The sequence below is a fragment of the Magnolia sinica genome, chromosome 8 (genome assembly GCF_029962835.1).
Source record: "Magnolia sinica isolate HGM2019 chromosome 8, MsV1, whole genome shotgun sequence".
Classification (NCBI taxonomy): Eukaryota; Viridiplantae; Streptophyta; class Magnoliopsida; order Magnoliales; family Magnoliaceae; genus Magnolia; species Magnolia sinica.
This window is the reverse complement of record NC_080580.1, coordinates 42,608,369-42,631,186: the sequence shown is the minus strand read 5'-3', so window position 1 is coordinate 42,631,186 and position 22,818 is coordinate 42,608,369. Positions and strand designations below refer to the sequence as shown.

The window sequence follows — 22,818 nt, the reverse complement described above, 5'->3', positions numbered from 1 at the left end:
TATCAATGCCATGATTACTTGTCTTGCAACTCTTGAGGCCCAAAGTAGAGCCGCCAACAACCAACTGGCGGTGACCAATACTTGCGTAACCTAGTTGAAAACTTCCCTCCAGGCAAACTCCGACAATGTGAAAGATGACCAATCTCAAGTAGGAGATCAAGTTGGAGGATGTGGAAGAGGCTGTAGCCGAGGTGTTGGTCGTGGTGGGGTGCGTACCCAGCCACCCTTTGGAGAGTATTAAGACCACCATGATCCTGATGAATGAGTAATAAGAAGTATGAAAGTCGAGACACCGAATTATGATGGTCACTTAAGACCCCAAAGCCTTCTTTGATTGGCTTGTGGACATGGATCATTATTTTGAGTGGTACGATATGTCTGATTGCCATCGGGTGAGGTTCACCAAGATGAAGTTGGTGGGCCAATCCAAGTTGTTTTGGACAAATGTCAAGTGAAAGATAAAGAGGTATGGAGATGACCATGTCTCATTGTGGGCCGAGATGAAAGAAATCTGAAAGAAAAAGTACCTTCCTCTCTCGTACTGCCAAAAACATTTGGATTAGTGGCAATCCCTTCGTCAGGGATCCATGCTCGTGGCTGATTACATCACCAAGTTTGATGAATATATGATGCGATGTAACGTTTGGGACCCGTTAATGACCATTTCCTGTTTCAAGATGGGCCTCCGACTCGAGCTTCAACGAGAGCTTATTCCTTCTTACGACATCAACACCCTAGAGCATGCAAGTGGTGCAAGAGTTGGAGTAGTATATGAAACCATAATTTATGAGGTGATTCGACTCTCGGGAATCCAATGTCAGAGCCACTCCCCAAGGAGCTAAGTCTAATTTTGAGAGTCAATCCGAAGCCCCTACTGGTACTCAATCCACTAATAGGGATGTTAAATGGCATAGGTCTAGTTAGTACCAGCTCGAGGGTAGGTGAGCAAGCATAGTGTTACGACTACCAAGGATGCGACTATTTCGCGTACCAGTGCCCTACGAAAGAGCGAAATAAGGCCCCTCGTGATTGGTGAGTTTAATGAGGATGTGGACGATCATGGCGATTGCGAAGAAGAAGAATATCAACCCGAAATTGGTGCTAGCGATGAATAAGTTGGAGTTGAAATCGTGCCAATTGTAGTTGTCAGATGCGCGTTAGCCTAGGCCAAAGAGAGTGATGTTTGGCACATGAATTCAATTTTTCATACTTAGGTCAAGTGTGGTGACAAAAACTGCAATGTGATAATTGATAGTGGTAGTTGCACCAATGTTGTCTCTGCTAGCACTATATCTCGTTTGGGTATGAAACTCGTCCCTCACCCTCAGTCTTATCGAGTTTCATGGATTGATGCATCCTCGATACCGGTTTCTCCAATGGTGTTTTATTCTCATTCAGTTTGCTTCCTACAAAGATGTTATGGTGTGATGTTTTGCCAATTGATGTAGGACTCATCATTTTGGGAATACCTTGGCTGTATGCTAGTGATGTGACACTATTCGGCCGTTTGAATACATGTTCATTTATTCATAAAGGGAAGAGGATAAAGTTAAATCCTTGATGAAGACATCAGGGCACCATCCTATCGTGTCTACCAATGGAGGAGGAAGAACCTGACTGAGGCCCTAGTTTCTCTATGGCCAGACGATTGCTACGTGGGGCCTAATGGGTTACATTGAAGACCCCATATGCATGCTTCGTACATCTGGAGGACCCCAGACTGCGAAGATGCAATGGGTTGCTTTTATTAGAGATTTTGACCATTGGATTTCGTCCACCAGTCCATCGGACTATTAGATCATGGCAATTGGGCCATTGAACCACTTCGACCACCGGATCTTAGACCTTATGGGTCCCTTTTTATTTTTTAGTTATTATTATTTTTGGACATGATGGATACTTTAGATTGGTTTTATTTGGTTTGGATTGCTTATTTTAGAGTGGAACGCGTTTAACTTAAGTGTAGTGTCAATTTTGTAATTAAAATTTTTGGAAGTATAAAAGCTAAGGGGTGGGTGTCCAAGGGTTTCCATGCCTTATTTTGTGAGGAAAAAAAAAAAGGAGTTCTCTCTTCCTTAGCTTTGTGAGAAAGCTTGTTGCATCTCCAATGATTGGAGAAGGGTGCGAGGCCCCGCGTGGAGTGATTTCACTTTATCCTTCTTCTCTTTCCCTTCATTCCAAGCTAAGCATTTTTTATTCCCCATTTCATCTCTTCTTTTTTCTCCATCAGCACCTTTGTTTTCTTTCTTCTTCTTGCTAAACCCACCCAATCCAATCTCTTCGTCCCTCTCCCACATCCAAGCTATCCCGCTCGGATGCACGTGCGTCCATACGGCCAGCCATGTGTGGGGCCCTTTTTTTCTCCTCTTTCCCTCGTTTCTTCCCCAAACTTTACTCTTTAAACCCCTTTAAATTCCATTTCTTTTTTTAAAAAACCCCTAAACTAAGGATTCCAATTTTCCTCAATTTGCCAAAACCCCAAATTCCTCTAAATTCTTAATTTCTCATCTTCTAAATTCTTAACCCTTAGCTATCCAAAACCCTAATTCCCCATTCTACACCAAAACCCCTAAATTTCCTAACCCTAACTTCAAATCCTAACCCTAAATGCCTAATCCCCCAATTCTAACCTATCCAAACCTTAATTTCCTTCAATTCCAATCATCCTAATCATAGTTTTGAATTTTTTAAAACCCGAACAATCCCTCCCATCCAAAACAGCCCTGTTATTGTGGGATTCGTAATTTGCATGCCGGGTTTTCACGCGAATCAAGTTATTGCCTATGCTAGATGGGAGTTCCATCTCCCAAATGACCATTTTCCTCTTTAACTTATGATTATCTCTTTGTGGGAACGTTTATGGTCTGAATTTCATGCTAGTTGTAAATCTGAATATTCTTAAATTGTGGAAGGAAAGCCTGATTTTGCATTCTAATTACTTTAGTTAACTTGTTTGATGATCTCAATGCATTCATACTAGTTTAGGGCTTTCGTCCTGCATCAATTTTGGTATCAGAGCCTAGGTCTAACGTAGGTTTAGCGTCCCACATATGTGGTTTAGCTTTCGTTTCATTGCCATCACGATTTCATCACTTCATTGCATAATAGTCCATAGGTTTTGTTCCATTAGAGTCTATCCCCCACAATGAATATGGAACAGCTTGTTGAGGTTATTGAAAACATCAACCGTCACCTCTCAAACATTGAGAATCACAATCGGACCGCCGCCACCTAATTGATTGCATCTAACCAGTGCTTAGCCTAGTTGGAAGGTTCCCATCAAGCTACACCCAACACCAGGGAAGATTGCCATTCTCATGTTGAGGAACCAGATGAAGGTGGGCAAGTTAGGGAGGACCACGTTAGGGAGCGTGAGAGATACCATGACCAATTTAGGGAAGAGTCTGTTAGAGAACGTGTGAGGTACCAAGGTCAGGGAGTAAGCCGTGGAGGGGTGTGTGCCCAACCACCCTGCAAGGAGTTCCAGGACCACTATGATCCCGACGAAAGAGTGATGAAAGGAGTGAAGGTCGGTGCCCCTAGCTTCGATGGTTGCCTGAACCCTAAGGCATTCCTTGACTGGATGACAGACATGGACCACTATTTTGAGTGTTATGATGTGTCTGATGTCTGTCATGTGAGGTTTGCTAAGATGAAGTTGGTGGGCTAGGCTAAACTTTTTTGGACCAACATGGAGCGTAAGATTGAGAGGTCTAAAGATGCCCTAGTTGCGCACTGGGTAGAGATGAAAGAAATACTTAAGGAAAAGTATCTCCCCCTCTTGTATTGTCAAAGGTTCTTGGACTAGTGGCGGTCTTTTCGTCAGGGAACAATGCCCCTGTCGAATTTCATTGCTAAATTCGAGGAATACATGATGCGATGTGATATTGAGGACTTGAGGATTACACTCTCTTTTTAAAACGGGCCTTCAAAGTGACATTTAATGAGAACTCTCTTGCGATGTTAGCGCCCTGGAACAAATGTACCAGGTGGCGCAAGACCTCGAGCATCACCTCAAGCCACAATTAGGGAGATGATTTGACTCTTAGGATTCAAATGTTAAGATTACTCCCCTGGGAGGTAAATCTAACTTTGAGAGTCAATCCAAGCCCCTTACTGGTTCTCAATCCAACCCTAGGGATGTTAAAGGTAAAGGGTTGGCTAGTACTAATCTGCGGGTCGATGAGTCCACTCGATGTTATAGGTGTCCAGGTTTTGGCCACTTCGCTCAATAATATCCCACTAGAGAGCCAGGCAAGGCACTTGTAAGTAGCGAGATGTTTGAGGATGAGCATGGTGAATTTGAAGATGAAGAGGACTACGAAGCTGAGGCAAGTCCTAGCGATTAAGAGGTTGAAGGGCTTGAGACCGCCCTCTTGCAGTCGTCTGATGTGCCTTAGCACAAGCTAAGGAGACTGACGATTGGCGTAGAATTGCTATTTTCCATACTTAGGTTAAGTGTGGAGACGAGCTGCAAAGTGATTATCGACAGTGGCAGTTGCAACAATGTGGTGTCAGCAAGCATAGTGGCTCAGCTAGGTCTGAAGTCCACTCCCTACCCTCAACCATATCATGTTGCTTGGGTTGATGCATCCTCCATTCTAGTGTCCCAACAATGTCTTATTCCTTGACACATCCTCCATTCTAGTGTCCCAACAATGTCTTATTCCTTGACGCATCCTCCATTCCAGTGTCCCAGCAGTGTCTTATTCCTATCTTATCTAGTTTGGATCTTACAAAGACACGTGCGATCTAATATGGTGTCTATGGATGTCGGCCACATCATCTTGGGTAGGCCTTGGTTGTATGACAAGGACGCAATACTATTTGGTCGCTCGAATATGTATTCGTTTATATATAAAGGCAAGAGTATAATCTTGAATCCCTCTCCAAGGTGTACCAAATCGGTTGTCATGTATTGGCCATAACGGCTGATATGTAACGGTATGGGTAGAGTATGTTACGCAATACGGGAGTCATAACAGTGACCCCCCAGTTTTTAGCTTGGATTGGCCATTACAACTGTTATGCCCCATAAATCTATGAGTGTTACAGTCGATTCTAGGTTGTCAAGTTCATAAATTCATCAAACCACCCGATACAACTTTCTCACCAAAGAGTGGATCGTTACACCACCATAAACACGTTTAAAAGTATAAATGAATGCATATTTGGAATATTTAGAATTTTTTGGATTTAATGGATATTTTTTTGGATTTTTTGAGAACATAACTGTTACAGGAGGCGTATCAGCCGATACGGCTTGTAATCGTATCGATAATGATGGGCACCATTACACCCACCGTTACCGCAACAGTACACCTCGATCCTCTCTTGCCCAAGAACACCCCATATAAGAAAGAAGATGTTAAGAGGGCTGATCAGAAGGATGTGAAGAAATTCCAGTATAAGTCTCTGCATATTATTAATGCAAAAGAATTTGAGAAAGAGACTAAGACCAACTTTGAGGTGTATGCCCTTGTGGCTAGGAAAGTTACACCCCAAGTTGATGTAGAGTTGCCACATGAAATGATTCTAATGATGGAGGAATTCAATGATGTTTTTCCTGATGACCTCCCGGATGAGCTCCCACCTATACGAGACATATAACATGCCATTGATCTTGTCCCTGGGTCAACTCTACCAAACCTCCCGCATTACCGAATGAATCCCACAGAGCACACATAGTTAAAGAAGCAAGTTGATGAGCTTATGAGGAAATGATTCATTCAGGAAAGCATGAGCCCGTGCATTGTGCCCACCTTACTCATGCCCAAGAAAGATGGCACGTGGCCCATGGTTGGGACAGTAAAGCCATCAATAAGATCACAGTCAAGTACTAGTTTCTTATACCACATTTTAATGATATTTTGGACATGATGTCGGGTGCAACAATCTTTTCTAAGATTGATCTTAAGAGTAGACATCACCAAAATCCATATACGCCTAGGAGACGAGTGGAAAACGGCTTTCAAAACGAAAGATGGGCTTTATGAATGGTTAGTCATGCCATTTGGCTTGACCAACGCTCTAAGTACATTTATGACGGTGATGACCCAAGTGTTGAGACCTTTCATAGGGAAATTCCTAGTGGTATACTTTGACAATATTCTCATCTGTAGTATCTCTGAGGAATAACATCTCAACCACTTGAAACAAGTGTGCGGGATCCGTAGGACTGAGAAGCTATATGCTAACCTTAAGAAATGTTTCTTCATGGCAGATAAGGTTGTCTTCTTAGGGTTTGTGGTGTCGACCGAGGGAATGTCAGTGAATCCTGAGAAAGTTAAAGCTATAGTCAGTTGGCCTGAACTGCGGAATATCCATGATGTGCGCAGCTTTCACGACTTGGCCACATTCTACAGGCGGTTCATTAGAGGGTTTAGTTCTATTATAGCTCTCATCACTGATTGCATAAAAAAAGGGGAGTTCCAATGGACTAAAGCAGCCTCTAAAGCTTTCAAGGAGATATAGGTTAAGATGACAGAGGCTCATGTCATGCGTCTTCCTGATTTCTCCAAAGTCTTTGAAGTTGCGTGTGACGCGTTAGGTATTGGTATAGGTGGAGTACTAAAGCCAAGAAGGACATTCAATAGCTTATTTTAGTGAGAAACTAAATGAAGCTAAACAATGATATTCCACTTACGATAAAGAGTTTTATGTGGTTGTTCAATTCTTGTGCCATTGGCATCATTGTTTATTACCGCAAGAATTCTTTAATCATGAGGTTTTGTGCTACCTTAATTCCTAGAAGAAACTAAACCCTAATCATGCGTTACCTTAATTCCTAGAAGAAACTAAACCCTAATAATGTTAAATGGGTTCAATTTCTATAGGATTACACTTTCGTTTTCAAACACAATGCCAGGGTCGAGAATAAACCAGGCGATGCCCTCAGTCGTCGAGTGGCGCTACTCCAATCCATGAGTGTAGAGGTCACTGGTTTGAGTGACTGAAAGAAGCATATTTTGCTTGCCTAGATTTTGGAGAGGTGTATGCATCATTGTTAGGTGATCAGTCGAGGAATGATCGTGGGTTTGTCACAATTGATGAGTTTCTATTTGAAGGTGACAGACTTTGCTTTCCACGTACTTCCCTCCATGATTTTCTAGCTTGGGAGCTTCATGCTGGAGGGATAGCTGGTCATTTTGCTAGGAACAAGATTAACACCCTTGTTGAAGACAGATTCTGTTGGCCAAGTTTCAAGCGAGATGCAGCCAAAATTATTGGGTAATGTAGGACTTGTCAACTGGCAAAGCAAATAAAGCAAAATAATGGATTGTATACACCCTTGCCAGTGCCGCATGCTCTGTGGCAAGATATCAGCATGGATTTCATGTTAGGCTTACCAAAGACTATCCGGAAGTACAATTCCATCTTTGCGGTTGTGGACCGTTTTTCGAAAATGGCTCACTTTCTCCCATGTTCTAAAACGTCGGATGCCTCTAATATTGCAAAAATTTTCTTTGGGGAGGTGGTTTGTTTGCATGGCTTGCCAAAGTTCATTGTGTTTAACAGAGATGTGTGCTTCACGAGCTATTTTTGGAAGACACTGGCACATGATGGGAACGAAGTTTTAGTTCGTCGGCATACCATCCACAGAGTGATGGTTAGACGAAGGTAGTGAATGGAAGTCTTGGTAATATGTTATGTTGTCTTGTGGGAGACCATATTAGGACCTGGGATGCAGTGTTACCCATAGTTGAGTTTGCATATAACAGTTCTATTAATAGGTCCATAGGAATGAGTCCATTTGAGGTTGTTCATGGTTACAAGCCTAGGAAGCCTGTAGATCTCGTACCCATTTTTATCTCTCATAGGCCATTAGAGTCTACATATGCATTTGCACGACACATTCATGATTTGCATAGTGAGAACACAAATGAATTAACACTAGTAATGAGAAATATAAGGTCATTGCTGACTCTCACCGCAGATTTAAAGAATTTTAGGTGGGTGACTATGTCATGGTTTGCATAAGGCTTGAATGGTTTCCTCAAGGAATCGTGAAAAAATTACATGCCCGCAGTGCAAGTCCTTATAAAATATTGAAAAGAATAGGCTCTAATGTGTGTATGGTGGATCTTCCATCAAACATGGGCATTAGCTCCACATTCAATGTGGAAGACCTTGTGTCTTGTGATGGACTCACAACTTCATCCCCTAACACTCCTATGAACTCTCACCTCGTTCCAGATGGTGATGACCCTAACCCTTCCCAAAGCCCATGGCTCGGCCGACCCTTCTTCCCACACTTCAACTTTTCCACCATCCATACCTGAATGAAGACAATAGATAGAGGATATTCTGGATCACGAAGTGGTTTCCACCCAACATGGAGGATACCAGAAGTACCCTATGAAGTGAAAGAATAGGCCAGCATTGGATAGCATGTGGATCACAAGATTAGAGTTTCATTGTTTTTGCCCGGACCTCCTTGAACGCTTCCACAGCCGTATTTCGCTAGTGGTGAATTCCTTTCAGTTGGAAGAATTGATGAGGACATCAGGGCATCATCCTATCGTGGCTACCAGTGGAGGAGGAAGACCCCGACCAAGGCCCCAGTTTTGCTATGGCTGAACAATTGATACGTGGGGCCCATCGGGTTGCATTGAAGACACTACATGCATGGTTCATGCATCTGGAAGACCCCATATTGGGAAGATGCATGTGGTTGCTTTTATTGGATATTTTGATTGTTGAATTTTGTCCATTGGCCTATCAGATCGTTAGATCATGGCAATTGGGCCATTGGACCACTTGGACCACTAGATCTTAGACCTTATGGTTCCTTTTTTTAATTTCTTAGTTATTATTTATGTTGTACATGATGGATACTTTAGATTGGTTTCATTTGGTTTGGATTGCTTATTTTAAAGTGGACCATGTTTTACTTAAGTGTAGAGACAATTTTGTAATTAAAATTTCTGGAAGTATAAAAGCAAATGGGTGGGCGCCCAAGGGTTCCCATGCCTTATTTTGTGAGGAAAAAAGGAGTTCTCTTTGCCTTAGCTTTGTGAGAAAGCTTGTTGCATCTCCGATGATTGGAGAATGGTGTAAGGCCCGCGTGGAGTGATTCCACTCTATCCTTCTTTTTCCCTTCGTTCTAAGGTAAGCATCTTTTATTCCCCATTTAATCTCCAAATCTTTGTCCATCATCACTTTCATTTTCTTTCTTCTTGCCAAACCAAACCCAATCCAATCTCTTCGTCCCTCTCTCGCATCCAAGCTAACTTGCATGTATGCACGTTCACACGCCCACACACCTGCACGCACGTGTGTCCGTTCGGCTAACCACTTGTGGAGCCCCTTTTTATTCTTCTCTTTCACTCGTTTCTTCCCTGAACCTTATTCTTTAAGCCCCCCCTAAATTCCCCTTTCTTTACCTAAACCGAGGATTCTAATTTTTCGCAATTTGCCAAATCCCCAAATGCCTCTAAATCCCTAATTTCTCAACTTCTAAATTCTTAACCCTAAGCTAACCAAAACCTTAATTCTCCATTCTACACCAAAATCCCTAAATTTCCAGACCTAATTTCAAACCCTAACCCTAAATGACTAATCCCCCAATTCTAGCCTATCCAAACCTTAAATCCCTTCAATTCTGGTCATCGTAATTATAGTTTTAAATTTATTAAAACCTGAAGCATCCTTCCCATCTCAAACTACCCTGTTATTCTGGGATTCTAAATTTGTATGCAAGGTTTACACGTGAATCAAGTTATCGTCTACGCTAGATGGGAGTTTCATCTCCCATAGGACCATTTTCCTCTTTATCTTATGATTATCTCTTTGTGGGAACGTTTATGGTATGAATTTCATGCTAGTTGTAAATATGAATTTTCTTAAATTGTGGAATGGAAGCTTGATTTTGCGTTCTTATTACTTTAGTTAACTCGTTTGATGATCTCAATGCATTCATACTAGTTTAGGGCTTTCGTTCCGCATCAATCCTCTTCCTCCCAAAAGCACCCCGGCAAAGGAGGACGTCAAGAAGGGTGACCCAAAATATGTGAAGAAGTACAAGCCCAAGTCTCTCCACATAATTAGTGCCAAAGAGTTTGAAAGGAAGATTAAATCCGATTTGTTGGTATATGCCCTCGTGGCTAGAGAGGTTACACCCGAGGTTAGCGTAGAGTTGACACTTAAAGTGATTTTGGAGTTGGAGGAGTTTAGTGATGTTTTTCCAGATGACTTACCGGAAGAGCTTCCACCTATGCGAGACATTCAGCATGCTATGGATCTTGTCCACAGGTCGACTCTACCAAACCTTCCTCACTACCGAATGAACCTCACAGAGCATGCAGAGTTGAAGAAGCAAGTTGATGAGCTTCTTAGAAAAGGGTCCATTCAGGAGAGTTTGAGTCCATGTGCTGCGCCAACCCTCCTCACACCTAAGAAAGATGGCACTTGGCGCATGTGCGTGGATAGTCCGACCATTAACAAGATCACGGTTAAGTATTAGTTTCCTATACCGCGTCTTGACTACATGTTGGATATGATGACCACTGTCATGATCTTTTCCATTATTAACCTCAAAAGTGGGTATCATCATTTACATAATTCTCCTAGGAAATGAATGGAAGACAACTTTCAAGACGAAGGATGGGCTATATGAGTGGCTAGTCATGCCTTTTGGCTTGACCAACGCTCCGAGTACGTTCATAAGAGTAATGACCAAGGTGTTGAGGCCCTTAATTGGTTAGTTCCTTGTGGTATATTTTGACGACATACTCATTTATAGTACCTCTGAGGAACAACACCTCCATCATTTGAGGCTAGTTTGCGGGGTCCTTAGGACAGAGAAGTTATATGCCAACTTGAAGAAGTGTTCTTATATGTCTAACAACGTTATCTTTTTTAGGGTCCATTGTTTCATCTTAGGGCATATCTGCAGATCCCGAGAAAGTCAAGGCTATAGTAAGTTGGCCTAAACCGCAAAACACTCGTGAGGTGCGTAGCTTCCAAGGTTTAGCCACTTTCTATTCACATTTCATTTGAGGCTTTAGTTCCATTATGGCTCCCATCACGAATTGCATTAAAAGGAGGGGGGGAGTTCAAATGGACTAATGCTGCCTCCAAGGCGTTCAAGGAGAATAAGGGAAAAACGATTGAGGCTGCTATCATGTGCCTTCTTGACTTTTCGAAAGTCTTCGAGGTTACGTATGATGCGTCTAGTGTAGGTATAGGTGGAGTACTTAGCCAGGAAGGGCACCATGTTGCCTATTTTAGTGAGAAGTTGAATGAGACAAAGCAACGATATTCTACCAATGAGAAGGGATTCTACATGGTAGTCAAATCTTTGCGACATTAGCGACATTATCTATTTACCTATGACCAGGAATTCTACGCAGTAGTCGAATCTTTGTGACATTGGCGACATTATTTACTACCACAAGAGTTCATCTTGTTTTATGACCATGAGGCCTTGCGATACCTCAACTTCCAAAAGAAATTAAACCTAAGGCATGCCAAGTGGATTGAGTTTCTCCAGGAGTATATCTTTGTTTTGAAACAAAGGCTAGGGTCGAGAATAAACCTACCGATGCCCCTAGTCGTAGAGTGGCATTACTCCAATTCATGAGTGTGGAAGTCATTAGGTTCGAACAATTGAAAGGAGAGTATTCTGCATGCCCATATTTTGGAAAATTATACACGTTGCTTTTGGATGACCAGTCGAGGAGTGATAGTGGTTTGTCCTAATTGATGAGTTTTTATTTAAAGGCGACAGACTTTGCATTCCTTGCACCTCCCTACAGGATTCTCTAGTTTGAGAGTGTTATGTCGGAGGAGTAGCCAATCATTTTGATAGAGGCAAGATTATTGCCCTTGTCGAGGATAAGTTTTATTGGCCCAACCTCAAGCGAAATGTGGCCAAAATCATCGAGTAATATAGGACTTGTCAACTGGTAAAACAGAAAAGGCAAAACACTGGATTATATACGCCCTCACTAGTGCCATGCTTCATGACAAGATATTAGCATGGATTTCGTGCTAGGGCTACCCAAGATGATCAGGAAGACGATTTCATCTTTGTGGTGGTGGACCGTTTCTTGAAAATGGTCCATTTTCTACCATGTTTCAAGACGTCTGATGCCACCGACATTGCCAAGCTTTTCTTTGGAGAGGTGGTTCACTTCCATGGTATGCCAAAAATCATTATTTGATAGAGATGCAAGATTCATCAGTTATTTTTGGAAGACGATTTGGCACATGATGGGTACCAGACTTCAGTTCTCGTCGGCATACCACCTTCAAACTGACGGTCAAACGGAAGTGGTCAATAAAAGCTTAGATAACCTATTACGATATCTTGTGGGTGACCATATTAGGACTTGGGATTTAATTTTACTTGTCGGAGAGTTTGCATATAATAGTTCAGTCAATAGCAAGATATGCAAAATCAGTTACGTATCGGCCGTATGTTACGGTAATGGCCGGTACCGTTACACATTACAGGGTCATAATGGTGACACCCTCTTTTTTCGACTTGTAACGGCCGTTACGGCCTATAATAACTATTACCGCTCCGTAACGGTCAGAAAATGGTAACTTTTTTTTTCCCCTTTTTAAGTTGCGATTTTTCTCAATTTTTGGTACTTTTCTCTTCCAAAATTCTTCCTAAACCATTCTACTGCAACTTCCGACCACTCTTAGCTTGAATTTGAGGATCAAAACAAGTTATTTCAAGGATTTTGTAGAATCGAAGCTCCGTAGGCCATTTTCCAGAAAAATAGGTATTTATACATTTTTTTCAATGTATCTCGGTTTAATGGTTGAATATGATGTGTTAATTATAGTAAAACATACTGCATTTAACATATTATGCAACTGATTTTATATATATATTTTTTTCATTTTTTGACTATTTTTGGCTGATTTTTAAAAATTAAGAAAAATCATTTTTTTTTTCAATGTATTTTTGTTTTAATGGTTGAATATGATGTGGTAACCATAGTAGAACATACCAATGTGCATTTAACATATTATGCAACTAATTTTTTTATTTATTATTTTCGAACTATTTTCGGCTGATTTTGAAAAATTACGAAAAATCTTTTTTTTTTTTCAATGTATTTTTGTTTTAATTGTTGAATATGATGTGTTAATCATAGTAGCACATACTAATGTGCATTTAACAGATTATGCAACTGATTATATATATTTTTGGACTAAGTTTAGCCGATTTTTAAAAATTACGAAAAATTATTATTTTTTTCAATGTATTTCTGTTTTAATGGTTGAATATGATGTGTTAATCATAGTAGAACATACGAATGTGCATTTAACATATTATGCAACTGATTCTATATATATATATATATATTATTTTCAGACTATTTTCAGTCATATTTTAAAAGCAATGAAAAATCATTTTTTTCAATGTATTTCTGTTTTAATGGTTGAATATGATGAGTTAATAATAGTAGAACATACCAATGTGCATTTAACATATTATGCAACTGATAATATATATATATATAATCCTAAAAACAACGAGGAAAAAACACCCTTTCAACATAAGACACACACACACACACACACACACACACACACACACACACATATATATGTATATTTTCGGACTATCTTCGGCCGATTTTTAAAAATTACGAATTTTTTTTCAATATATTTATCTCTTAATGGTTGAATATGATGTATTAATCATACTAGAACATACCAATGTGCATTTAACAGATTATGCAACTGATTATATATATATATATATATAATTTATTTATTTATGTATAGATTAGTGACTTTATGTTTATATTTTCTTATTTTGGACAAGTTTTGGAGCTTCGTAGGATTTTGGAACATAATTTCTTCTTCATTGATTAGATTCAGAAGTTCAAACTTTATTTTATTAAGCTATTTACATTAAGTTTCGAGATTTAAATTAATTAATTCATTCTCCTATAAAAACCATATTTAAAATTAGAAAATTTCTGGGTCTAGCCAACAAGGAAGTGAGGATATTGGATGGAAACACTGTCAGAGGGTATGTGGTACTAGGCACCAAATGAAGTGCAGTTATTGTGACAGACTAATAATTGGTGGAATTACGCGACTCAAACAACATTTGACACATTGGGGTAAACGTGTTGCTGGGCAAAAGAAGAAAGATGAGATTTTGGAGATGGCCCAACATATGGTGTTTGGTCCTAAATATATGAGCATTCGTGATAAAGATATTATTGATTATGACGAAGATTTAGATCGGAAAGTAACTAGAGTTAGGAAAGATATGCGCATGTTTGGCACGAGTGAGCCTACACATGATACCCGGGGGGGGGGGGGGTCGAGCTTGGCACAACTTAGCTCAGCTCGGCCAGTAACTGACCCCAGCTCGAACTTGGCTCGGTTTGTTCCTCGAGCCTGACTGGTCAGCTCGACTCGGTTCGATCAGCAGCTCGGGCCAGTTCAAGCCTGTGCGACTTTTTCTCAAACATGGAGTGCACCTAGTGTTCGAATTATCTCCAATATTATCGAAATATCTCCGATATTATCTTTATCTCCAACTCAGCGATACCGATAACACTGGTAGCGATACCAATAACATTGGTAGTATCAGAAATCACAGGTATTAGCAATGTATCGCTAAGTATCGCCAACGTATTAATATCGTTAATGAAATCGTCAATATTTTCAACTATGTAAATTCTAAGTGTCGCTTGTATTGCCAATGCATCAATATCGCCGATATTTTCGACTATGTAAATTCTAGGTAATGCTTGTATCATAAGTGTAACGACGATATTTCGATAATATCGCCCACGAATTGATATCATCAGAATTTTGTTTATTAGAAAAAAAAATTACTTCAAATTTTGTTTCATGGGCACATGGTTGTATGTAGTGTCCAATTTGTCATTGATGATATTAATAATATCTCAATATTATTGATATCGCAACATGCGCGATATTGAGACCACAATCTTTCGTTTTCTTTCCAATTGTTAATGTTTTCTTGGTGAAATATCATGTGTTGTTGATATTTTACAATATCAATGAATGTTTAGATGAAAGGTCGGTTGGTTAAATATAGGCTGGATGGGATGGTTGGACTGATTTCTTACGACAACACATGCTTTTAAGGCCTCATTAAATGGAAACTTGTTATTTATATGCATTCTTTTTGTAAATTTTTTTAATTTTTTAATTTTAATTTTAAATTTTTTTTTAAATTTCTAAATATGCAAATATGTAAATTTTAATATCTCCTAAAGTTTTGCTAAAAATTCCATTGTTTTTCAAATGTTTCCACGCATTTTCGTTTATCAGTGATATCGATATTGTTTCCGTATCCCTGGCCAGCAAAACTACTAATACTTCGAACACTGAGTGCACCTTCAATATTTCACAGTATGCAAAACAGTAGCAACAGTTTACAGGTATTTCATCAAACACTCGATAGGCAGCATCAAAATCAAAATAAAAGGGTGGTTTTTTTGTGTAAAGTTTTTTTTTTTTTTTGTAGTGATTTGTTTCCTATCATACCTTCCTTGCCACCAGCCGATCCTGCGGAGAATGTATGCACCCGAAACAACACTTCGTTGAGTCATTTCATTAAACACTTGGTGAGCAACGTCAATATTAAAATAACTGAGTCACCAAACTGATTTAATCCGAGTTCGATTCAAGATGAGGTTTGATCCGAGTCGATTCGAGCTCGGACAAGCTTGAACTGGGCTTGAAATTTTTTCGAGCTCCAAAAATCAGCTCGACTCAGCTTGAACTCAGTTTCGAACCGAGTCGAGTCGAGTGAGTTAACCGAACTAACTCAGTTCGTGTACAACTCTAATTACAATGTATGTTTGAGAGCTGACAGGAGGCATCTTCACGTGATGCCCCTGTACATTTAGATGAAGAAGTAATGAGTCTAGGAGACCCTCTATCGATCTAATCCTATTTAGGAAAGAATCAACTAAACAAAAGAAGATAAAACAAATGTGGTGTAGAACTTCTATTGAGAAGTTAGGTATGACAGCAACAAAGTTATTTATACATGCCAACCAGTGTTGTGAATAGCACTGTAGCGTACTCTACGTAGCATATCAAAATAGCGTTTTTCTACTATAATGTACGTTACAGGGGCTGTAATGTACGCTACACAGGTAGCGTGTAGCGTACATCGCATACGCCTCAAGACTACGGTGGTTTTCTTTAAAATAAAAGCTCCTTTTTATTATGTGAATTAACAATTTGTTTTAAAATGGTGGTGGCCCATATTTTTCACACATGGCAACATGTAGATCCATCCAACCATCCTTCACACACATGACACTTTGTAGGTTATAAATATGTACTCATTTGAACATTTTTACAATCCAAACCATTAAAAAATGGGCCTTGAAATGTACGGTTGAGACTTTTTTCCCTTAAATAGATGGTGGGAGACTCATATTTTAAGAAAGAAAGTTTTAACTTAAAACTATCAAAATAGGGCTATCGAATAGCCCTATCTTAGTGCCGCAGCAGCCGCACTTACTGCCATTTTCAAGCTTCGATTCCTCTCAATCAAACGACCCCTTGAAGATAAGATTGTAGCATTCAATCGGACCTACAAGAGCATCTTCTTGCTGGATTTTCAAGAGCATTGAAGCCCAAACAAGGAAGAAATCACGTTTCCCCCTTTCGCAGCCGCGCGGACACGTAGCTCAAAAAAATCTATTTTCGGTTGATTAAATCTCTATTTAAGGTATGTTTTGGCCTTTTAATCATTGCTAATGAGTTTTCTTTTTATTTATGCCGGAAAGTAGTGGTTATTTTTTCAATTTTTTTCTTTTTCTTTTTCTTTATAGGAGGTCAGTTCTTATCTAACAAAGATGCATGGGGGCTGTGATATGTATGGCATGGATTTGACCCATCCAACCATCACGTGGGACAGATGTGTGGGGTCCACCGTGGTGTTCTATCCATGACCCACATGTGTGGGGTCCTCTGTGGTGTTTTATGCTATGGCCTAGATGCGTGGGGTCCACTGTCGTGTGTGTATGGCATAGGTCCACTGTGATGTGTATATGGCATGGCCCACATGCGTGGGGTCCACGTGGTGTGTGTATGACATCATTAATTAAAGTAGTTTGCTCAGAATGTTTTTGATGTGATACTGATTTGATTTAGTTTAAATATGTGAATTGGCTTGCTTTTACTCGAAAAATGAAACATGTGTAGACATTTTTTATTTTTATTTTTTTATTTTTTTTTGCATTTTTTAAAAATATTTATTCTTACAATGTATTATATGTTTTCTATTTTTTTTTTTTTAATATAAAAAAAGAAGTATCGTGTAGCTTACGCTACACGCTATAGGGGGCTGAATGCTACGTGCTATTTAAAACATTGATACCAACATACCTCCTAATGCAGCCAATTCTCTATACTAGCATGTGACAATTAATCTAGTAGTAGAAGCAGGTGAAGGAATTAAAGCTCCCATGGCTAGGGAGATTAGGGGGGAAATGGACAGATGCAAAGTATGTGGATGTGAAAGCATACGTAACTACGACTACCTTTAAACCCATATGGCAAGCCAGAGGATGCATGGTCATGTGCGATAGTTGGACTGGCCCAAGCAGACACAACATGATCAACTTCATGGTGTACTGCCACTTGGGAACTATGTACCATAAGTCAATTGATGCCTCGGTCAAAACAAAAAATTATAATTATATTTTTTCCCTAATGGATAAAGTGGTGGAGGAGATTGGAGAGGAGAATGTGGTGCAGATTGTGACAGATAATGAAGCAACATATAGGGTTGTAGGACATAAGTTGATGATAAAAAGACCACATATATTTTGGTCACCATGTGCTGCCCATTGTATTGATCTTATATTGGAAGATATTGGGAAGAAGAAGAGTGTTAGAGAAATGGTCAAAAGGGCAAGACAAGTGATAACATTTATTTACAACCATAATCAAGTATTCACAATAATGAGGAAGTTCACGAAGGGACGAGAGTTGCTGAGGCCTGCAGTGACTAAATTCACGACAAACTTTATAGCCTTGGAGAGTTTATACCAACATAGGAGAGTTGAATGAGATGTTCGCTTCCCGAAATTGGCTCAATACAAAACATGGGAAGAAGACACCAGGGACACCGGTTGAAGTTGTGAACACCATACGGGACAACAAATATTGGAAGAAGGTCAAGAGAATCCTAAAGGTGATGGAGCTACTAATGTGGATATTCCGTCTTGTTGAAACCGACGAAGCACCTACCATGTGCTTCCTCTACGATGCCATGGATAAGGCAAAGTCGGCAATTCAACGTAATCGTACAAGCTAGAAGTCTTATTGGAAGATGATTGACAAGAGATGGACAACACAATTCCATCATCATCTTCATGCAACAGGTTACTACCAAAATCCTAGGTACAGATATGCCCAATCATTTGTTGCAGATAATGAAGTTCGTGTCAGACTAAAGAATGTGATAAAGAGATTAGAGCCTGACTTAGATATGCAAATAAAGGCATTGAATGAATTAGATACATTTGAAAATCGCTAGGATAGCTTTGGAGATGCTCTTACACAATATTCAGTATCTAGGTTGCAACTGGCCAAATGGTAGATGAATTACGAAGAGAGTATGAAGGCTCTCCAAAAATTGTAGTAAAATTTTTGAGCCGGGCAACATCTTTTTCTAGTTATGTGGAAATGGACTAACTTTACAAATATGGCTTTGTTTTTTTGTTTCTCATCTATCTGTTTCAGTTGTCATCATTCCCAAAACAGTTCCTTTTCATTGCAAAAATCTAGATTGAAAATGAACAAATACCTTTTGTTCATTGGAATTGTAATTCATGAAAGTTTCTTCATCATCAAAACTACCTCATTTTCTTTATTGGTCCCTTTTATTATACATTATAGATGTAAAACGAGAAAATCAGTTTTCTACATTGAAGTATTTCCCAGGGCTCATTCCCTTGCTTAAAAAAATGATTAAAACTTTAATTTTCTCTGTCATGATGTTGGCATTCACCAGGTACCGTTTTACAAAATATTACACAGATTCAATTAAATGGTAAACTGTGGTTTCAAAGAACTCCAGTGCTGCTGCAAGAAAAGGCAAGAAGAATTCATTTCCATTTTCACCCACTTTTCCTTTGAGATTGTTTCTGTTTTGACTTCTGAGAAGAAATGTAGCCGGTTCATTATCCTCATCTTCAGTTATCTTCATGTTTGTTTGAAAATATTTGGCTATATGGCCAACTTTCTCTGATGGTAACACATCCTTTTTTCCTGAGCCTTTTGGATTTCTTCATACAGATTGACTCTGAATTTTGAAAACTTAAAGAGTCTTGAAACAAAAGAGTGCATGTCTATGGTTTGAGCCATTAGCAGCTTGAAGAATGCTTAGATAGCTGCTCATTTCCTAGTACACACTATTTGGGTACGTAGGCCAAACCAGCAATAGTTGCATTAGCATGGCAGGATTGATATTGTTTACAGACAATGTTGTCAAAATCGTTATCATATCGCAAATTGTAGTATGTGTTGAATCGTATTGAATCACAAATCTAAAGATTTTTTTTTTTATAGTTTTCTTAAAAAATTGAAAACTATAAATAAATCAGATTTAAAATTTAAGATTTAAAATTTATAAAAAAAAAAAAAAAAAAAACTCATCAATGTTCCTTTTGCCATTAATGTGCACGTAGTAATACCATGTCATAATAGTATTCAAGGATTCTTATTCCTTTATTTTTGTTTTTAAAGAAATTTTCATTAATAAAAAACATACAAGAGTCCTTTAATAATTTATGTTCTTGTTACCTTTCTTGAATATAGAATCATGGTGGAAAAGTGACCTTTGATACTGAGACTGACGAAAAAAGATATTTTGATTTCTAAACATCATTCCATAATACATATAAGTCAACGTGATTGTAACCATCCATAAAAACATTACTGGTAAGTCATACATCAATTTGGTGTTTCAACTAGTTAAGAAGTAAGGATTAAAAAAATACATGATTTAACTTTGAAGAGTATATATCATTTAATCTCTTATAAAGAACAAATAAAATAATTTATCTTTTCAAAACTATTCTTAAAGCCCCCACTAATTTAAAAAACATAAAATAAAAGCCAAGTGAAGCTTAAAATAGGTGAGAACAAGTATTATTTGAATCGTAAATTGGGATTTGAATCGTTAATCGTACGATTCAAATCATAAAATCGTAGGATTCATATAAAAAAAGATTCAAGGTTGGGATTCAAATCGTTCTGCTTAAGATTCAACTAAAATCCTATATTGTAAATGGTAGGATTTTGACAATGTTTATGGAGACTAAATGTTTAGTAGTTTCTATTCTTTCTAGCAAAATCCTGGGGCATGGAAGTGTTCTTAGTTTCGCATGTGATGTATCTATGTCAATAGCTTATAGTTACAAGAAATGCTTGCTTACCAATTCACATTGTTTTAAGAGTCCATGTGGGTTTCTTGCGACAGGGATATGGCAGGTCGCTCTGGCTGATGCATGGATTTTTCAGTGCTAATGGAGGGTGTGGTTATGTGAAAAAACCTGATTTTTTGATGGAGATTGATCCTGATAGCAAGGTCTTTAATCCTAGAGAAAATTTGCCCGTGAAGAAAACCTTGAAGGTGAGACCTTGACTCCATGTGAAATTATCTTGAGCCTGCAGTTATTTTCTTTCTCTGATCACGTTCTGATTCGAGCTCCGTGTGACTGAACAGGTGAGAGTGTATATGGGGGATGGATGGCGTTTGGATTTCCATCACACCCATTTTGATACATACTCCCCGCCAGACTTTTATACAAGGGTAAGATGATAAGAATCAATGTTGTGTTGAAGAATCCTGTATTTTGCTCATTACTTTGGATGCTTGATATGTGTGTCTAGTTATCTACTTCCATTTCCGCGCACTGGCCTTGATTATAGCAAGGGTGGGCCATGGTCCATGACCAATGTGCTAAAGCATTATTAGGTTTCCTGTTTGTTCAAGTGTGGGCCATGGTCCAGTGGTCCAGATCAATGGTGTGATGGGTCCCATCTGCAGCAGCCCATGTCCCCAGAATCTCGATATGACAATCCAAATGGCCAGACTGGTGGCCTGAAGGTAGATGGTTAACACATGAGACAAGGGCTGGATGGTTATGATCTTCCAATCTAGGGAAGTTTCGAGGCATGGTCTATCATGGTGGGTCTCAATAGACCAATGGTCTGGATTACTGAACCTTGGGCCCCATTAGTAGACACACACACACACACACACACACACACACAAGAATACCATTTATTTCCTCAGGTCAAGGATCGCATAATTCCTTTTGGTTGATTTGGACTAATGCACAAAGGAAAGAATTTTGTAAACCAAGATGGATTCTAGATGAAGTTTTGAAGGCATGAAAATAACGTAGATGAAAATCTTTTAGCCACTGATCAATCTGTGTACAGGTTGGTATAGCTGGAGTGCCAGCTGATTCTGTGATGAAGAAAACAAGGGCAATTGAGGACAACTGGATACCTGTTTGGGACGAAGAGTTCGAATTCTCATTGACTGTTCCAGAACTGGCTTTGCTTCGGATTGAAGTGCATGAGTATGATATGTCTGAGAAAGATGATTTTGGCGGCCAGGCATGTCTGCCTGTATCAGAGCTGAGGTCAGGGATCCGAGCTGTCCCACTTTATGACCGAAAGGGTGAGAAGTTCAAGTCTGTAAAGCTTCTTATGCGGTTTCAATTTGTTTGAAACTGTTGCTAAGTTGCATTCAATTGTAAGACTTTTTCGTAGTGCCATAGGGATATGGTGGTTGTGTATTATATTGTTCATTTCTACCCAGCATTTAAGAGTTGTGATTTTTGCATGTTGAGCTGTAATGGTTGTTTTTGTCTATATGACTATTGTGGTTCAAACCTTTGTGATAAGTTCGTGTTTTTACCAATCTTGATTTGTGTATGTTTCTCACTAACTTGCTTTGTATGCTTTGTGTATGATCACTTTTGTTACCTTGGGTCAATATTCATGAGAGTGGGGAGACTGGGAAGTATGATGCCTATAAAATTCAAGCTGGGTGGAATGGAGATTTGCCAATAGAATTTTAAGTGATCATCGTGTACCACTCAAAAACTGAAAAGGGAAATTTTATAGGATAGTATAAAAACATCCATTTTATGAGAAAGAATGATGAGTGTAGCTGAAATGAGGATGTTAAGATGCATGAGTGGCAAGAACAGGAAGGATAAGAGTTGGAAATTAATGCATTCGAGGGCACTTGGGAGTAGCACCAATAAGAAACAAACGAGTGGAAGTAGATTTAAATGGTTTAGTCATGTGCAATGGTGACCAAGAATGGTACCGGTTTGAATGAGTCGGTAAAAGTTGAGGGCTTTGAAAGGACAAAGAGGAAAGGCCCAAAAGGATGCGGATGGAGTTAGCAAGAAATGACTTGATGACCTATGGTTTAAGTGAAGGTATGACCCTTGAAACAGTGGCGAATGGCTAACAAAGATTCATGTAGACGACTCCAATTAAAAGGGATGAGGCTTAGATGGTGACAACCAAGAGTAGTTTCCATCTTCTGCTTGAAAGAGCTGGCTCTATGCTACCAAAGAGGGTTGCGTATCGTTGACATTTTAGGGTGCCTCTGTTTCCTAGTGTGGTTTGTCTCAAAGTCTGGAGCACATGAAAGAGTCCCCAAAGCTCCATCTGTGGCCACGCCTGCCACTACCTGTTTAAGAGACTAGTGATGAAAGGAAAGACCAAAAGGCTCCAATCCATTGTTTGTAGTGCACTAGAGCAATGGAAAAGTGCAGGGCTCCAGTCCATGCAGCGTTAGGCACT

General features: G+C 39.3%; 1 protein-coding gene across 2 annotated transcripts in view; it reads left to right on the top strand.

The window, feature by feature from the left end:
- The window catches only part of LOC131253267 (phosphoinositide phospholipase C 2-like), a 57,458-nt gene extending 35,543 nt beyond the window's left edge, over positions 1-21,915 (top strand). For both annotated transcript variants that reach the window (XM_058254216.1, XM_058254217.1), the window contains exons 7-9: positions 20,465-20,617; positions 20,711-20,797; positions 21,433-21,915. In XM_058254216.1, the coding sequence (XP_058110199.1) occupies positions 20,465-20,617; positions 20,711-20,797; positions 21,433-21,726 (534 nt within the window). In that variant the 3' untranslated portion in view covers positions 21,727-21,915. The remainder of the gene's footprint in view (positions 1-20,464; positions 20,618-20,710; positions 20,798-21,432) is intronic.
- The last annotated feature ends 903 nt before the right edge of the window (positions 21,916-22,818 follow it).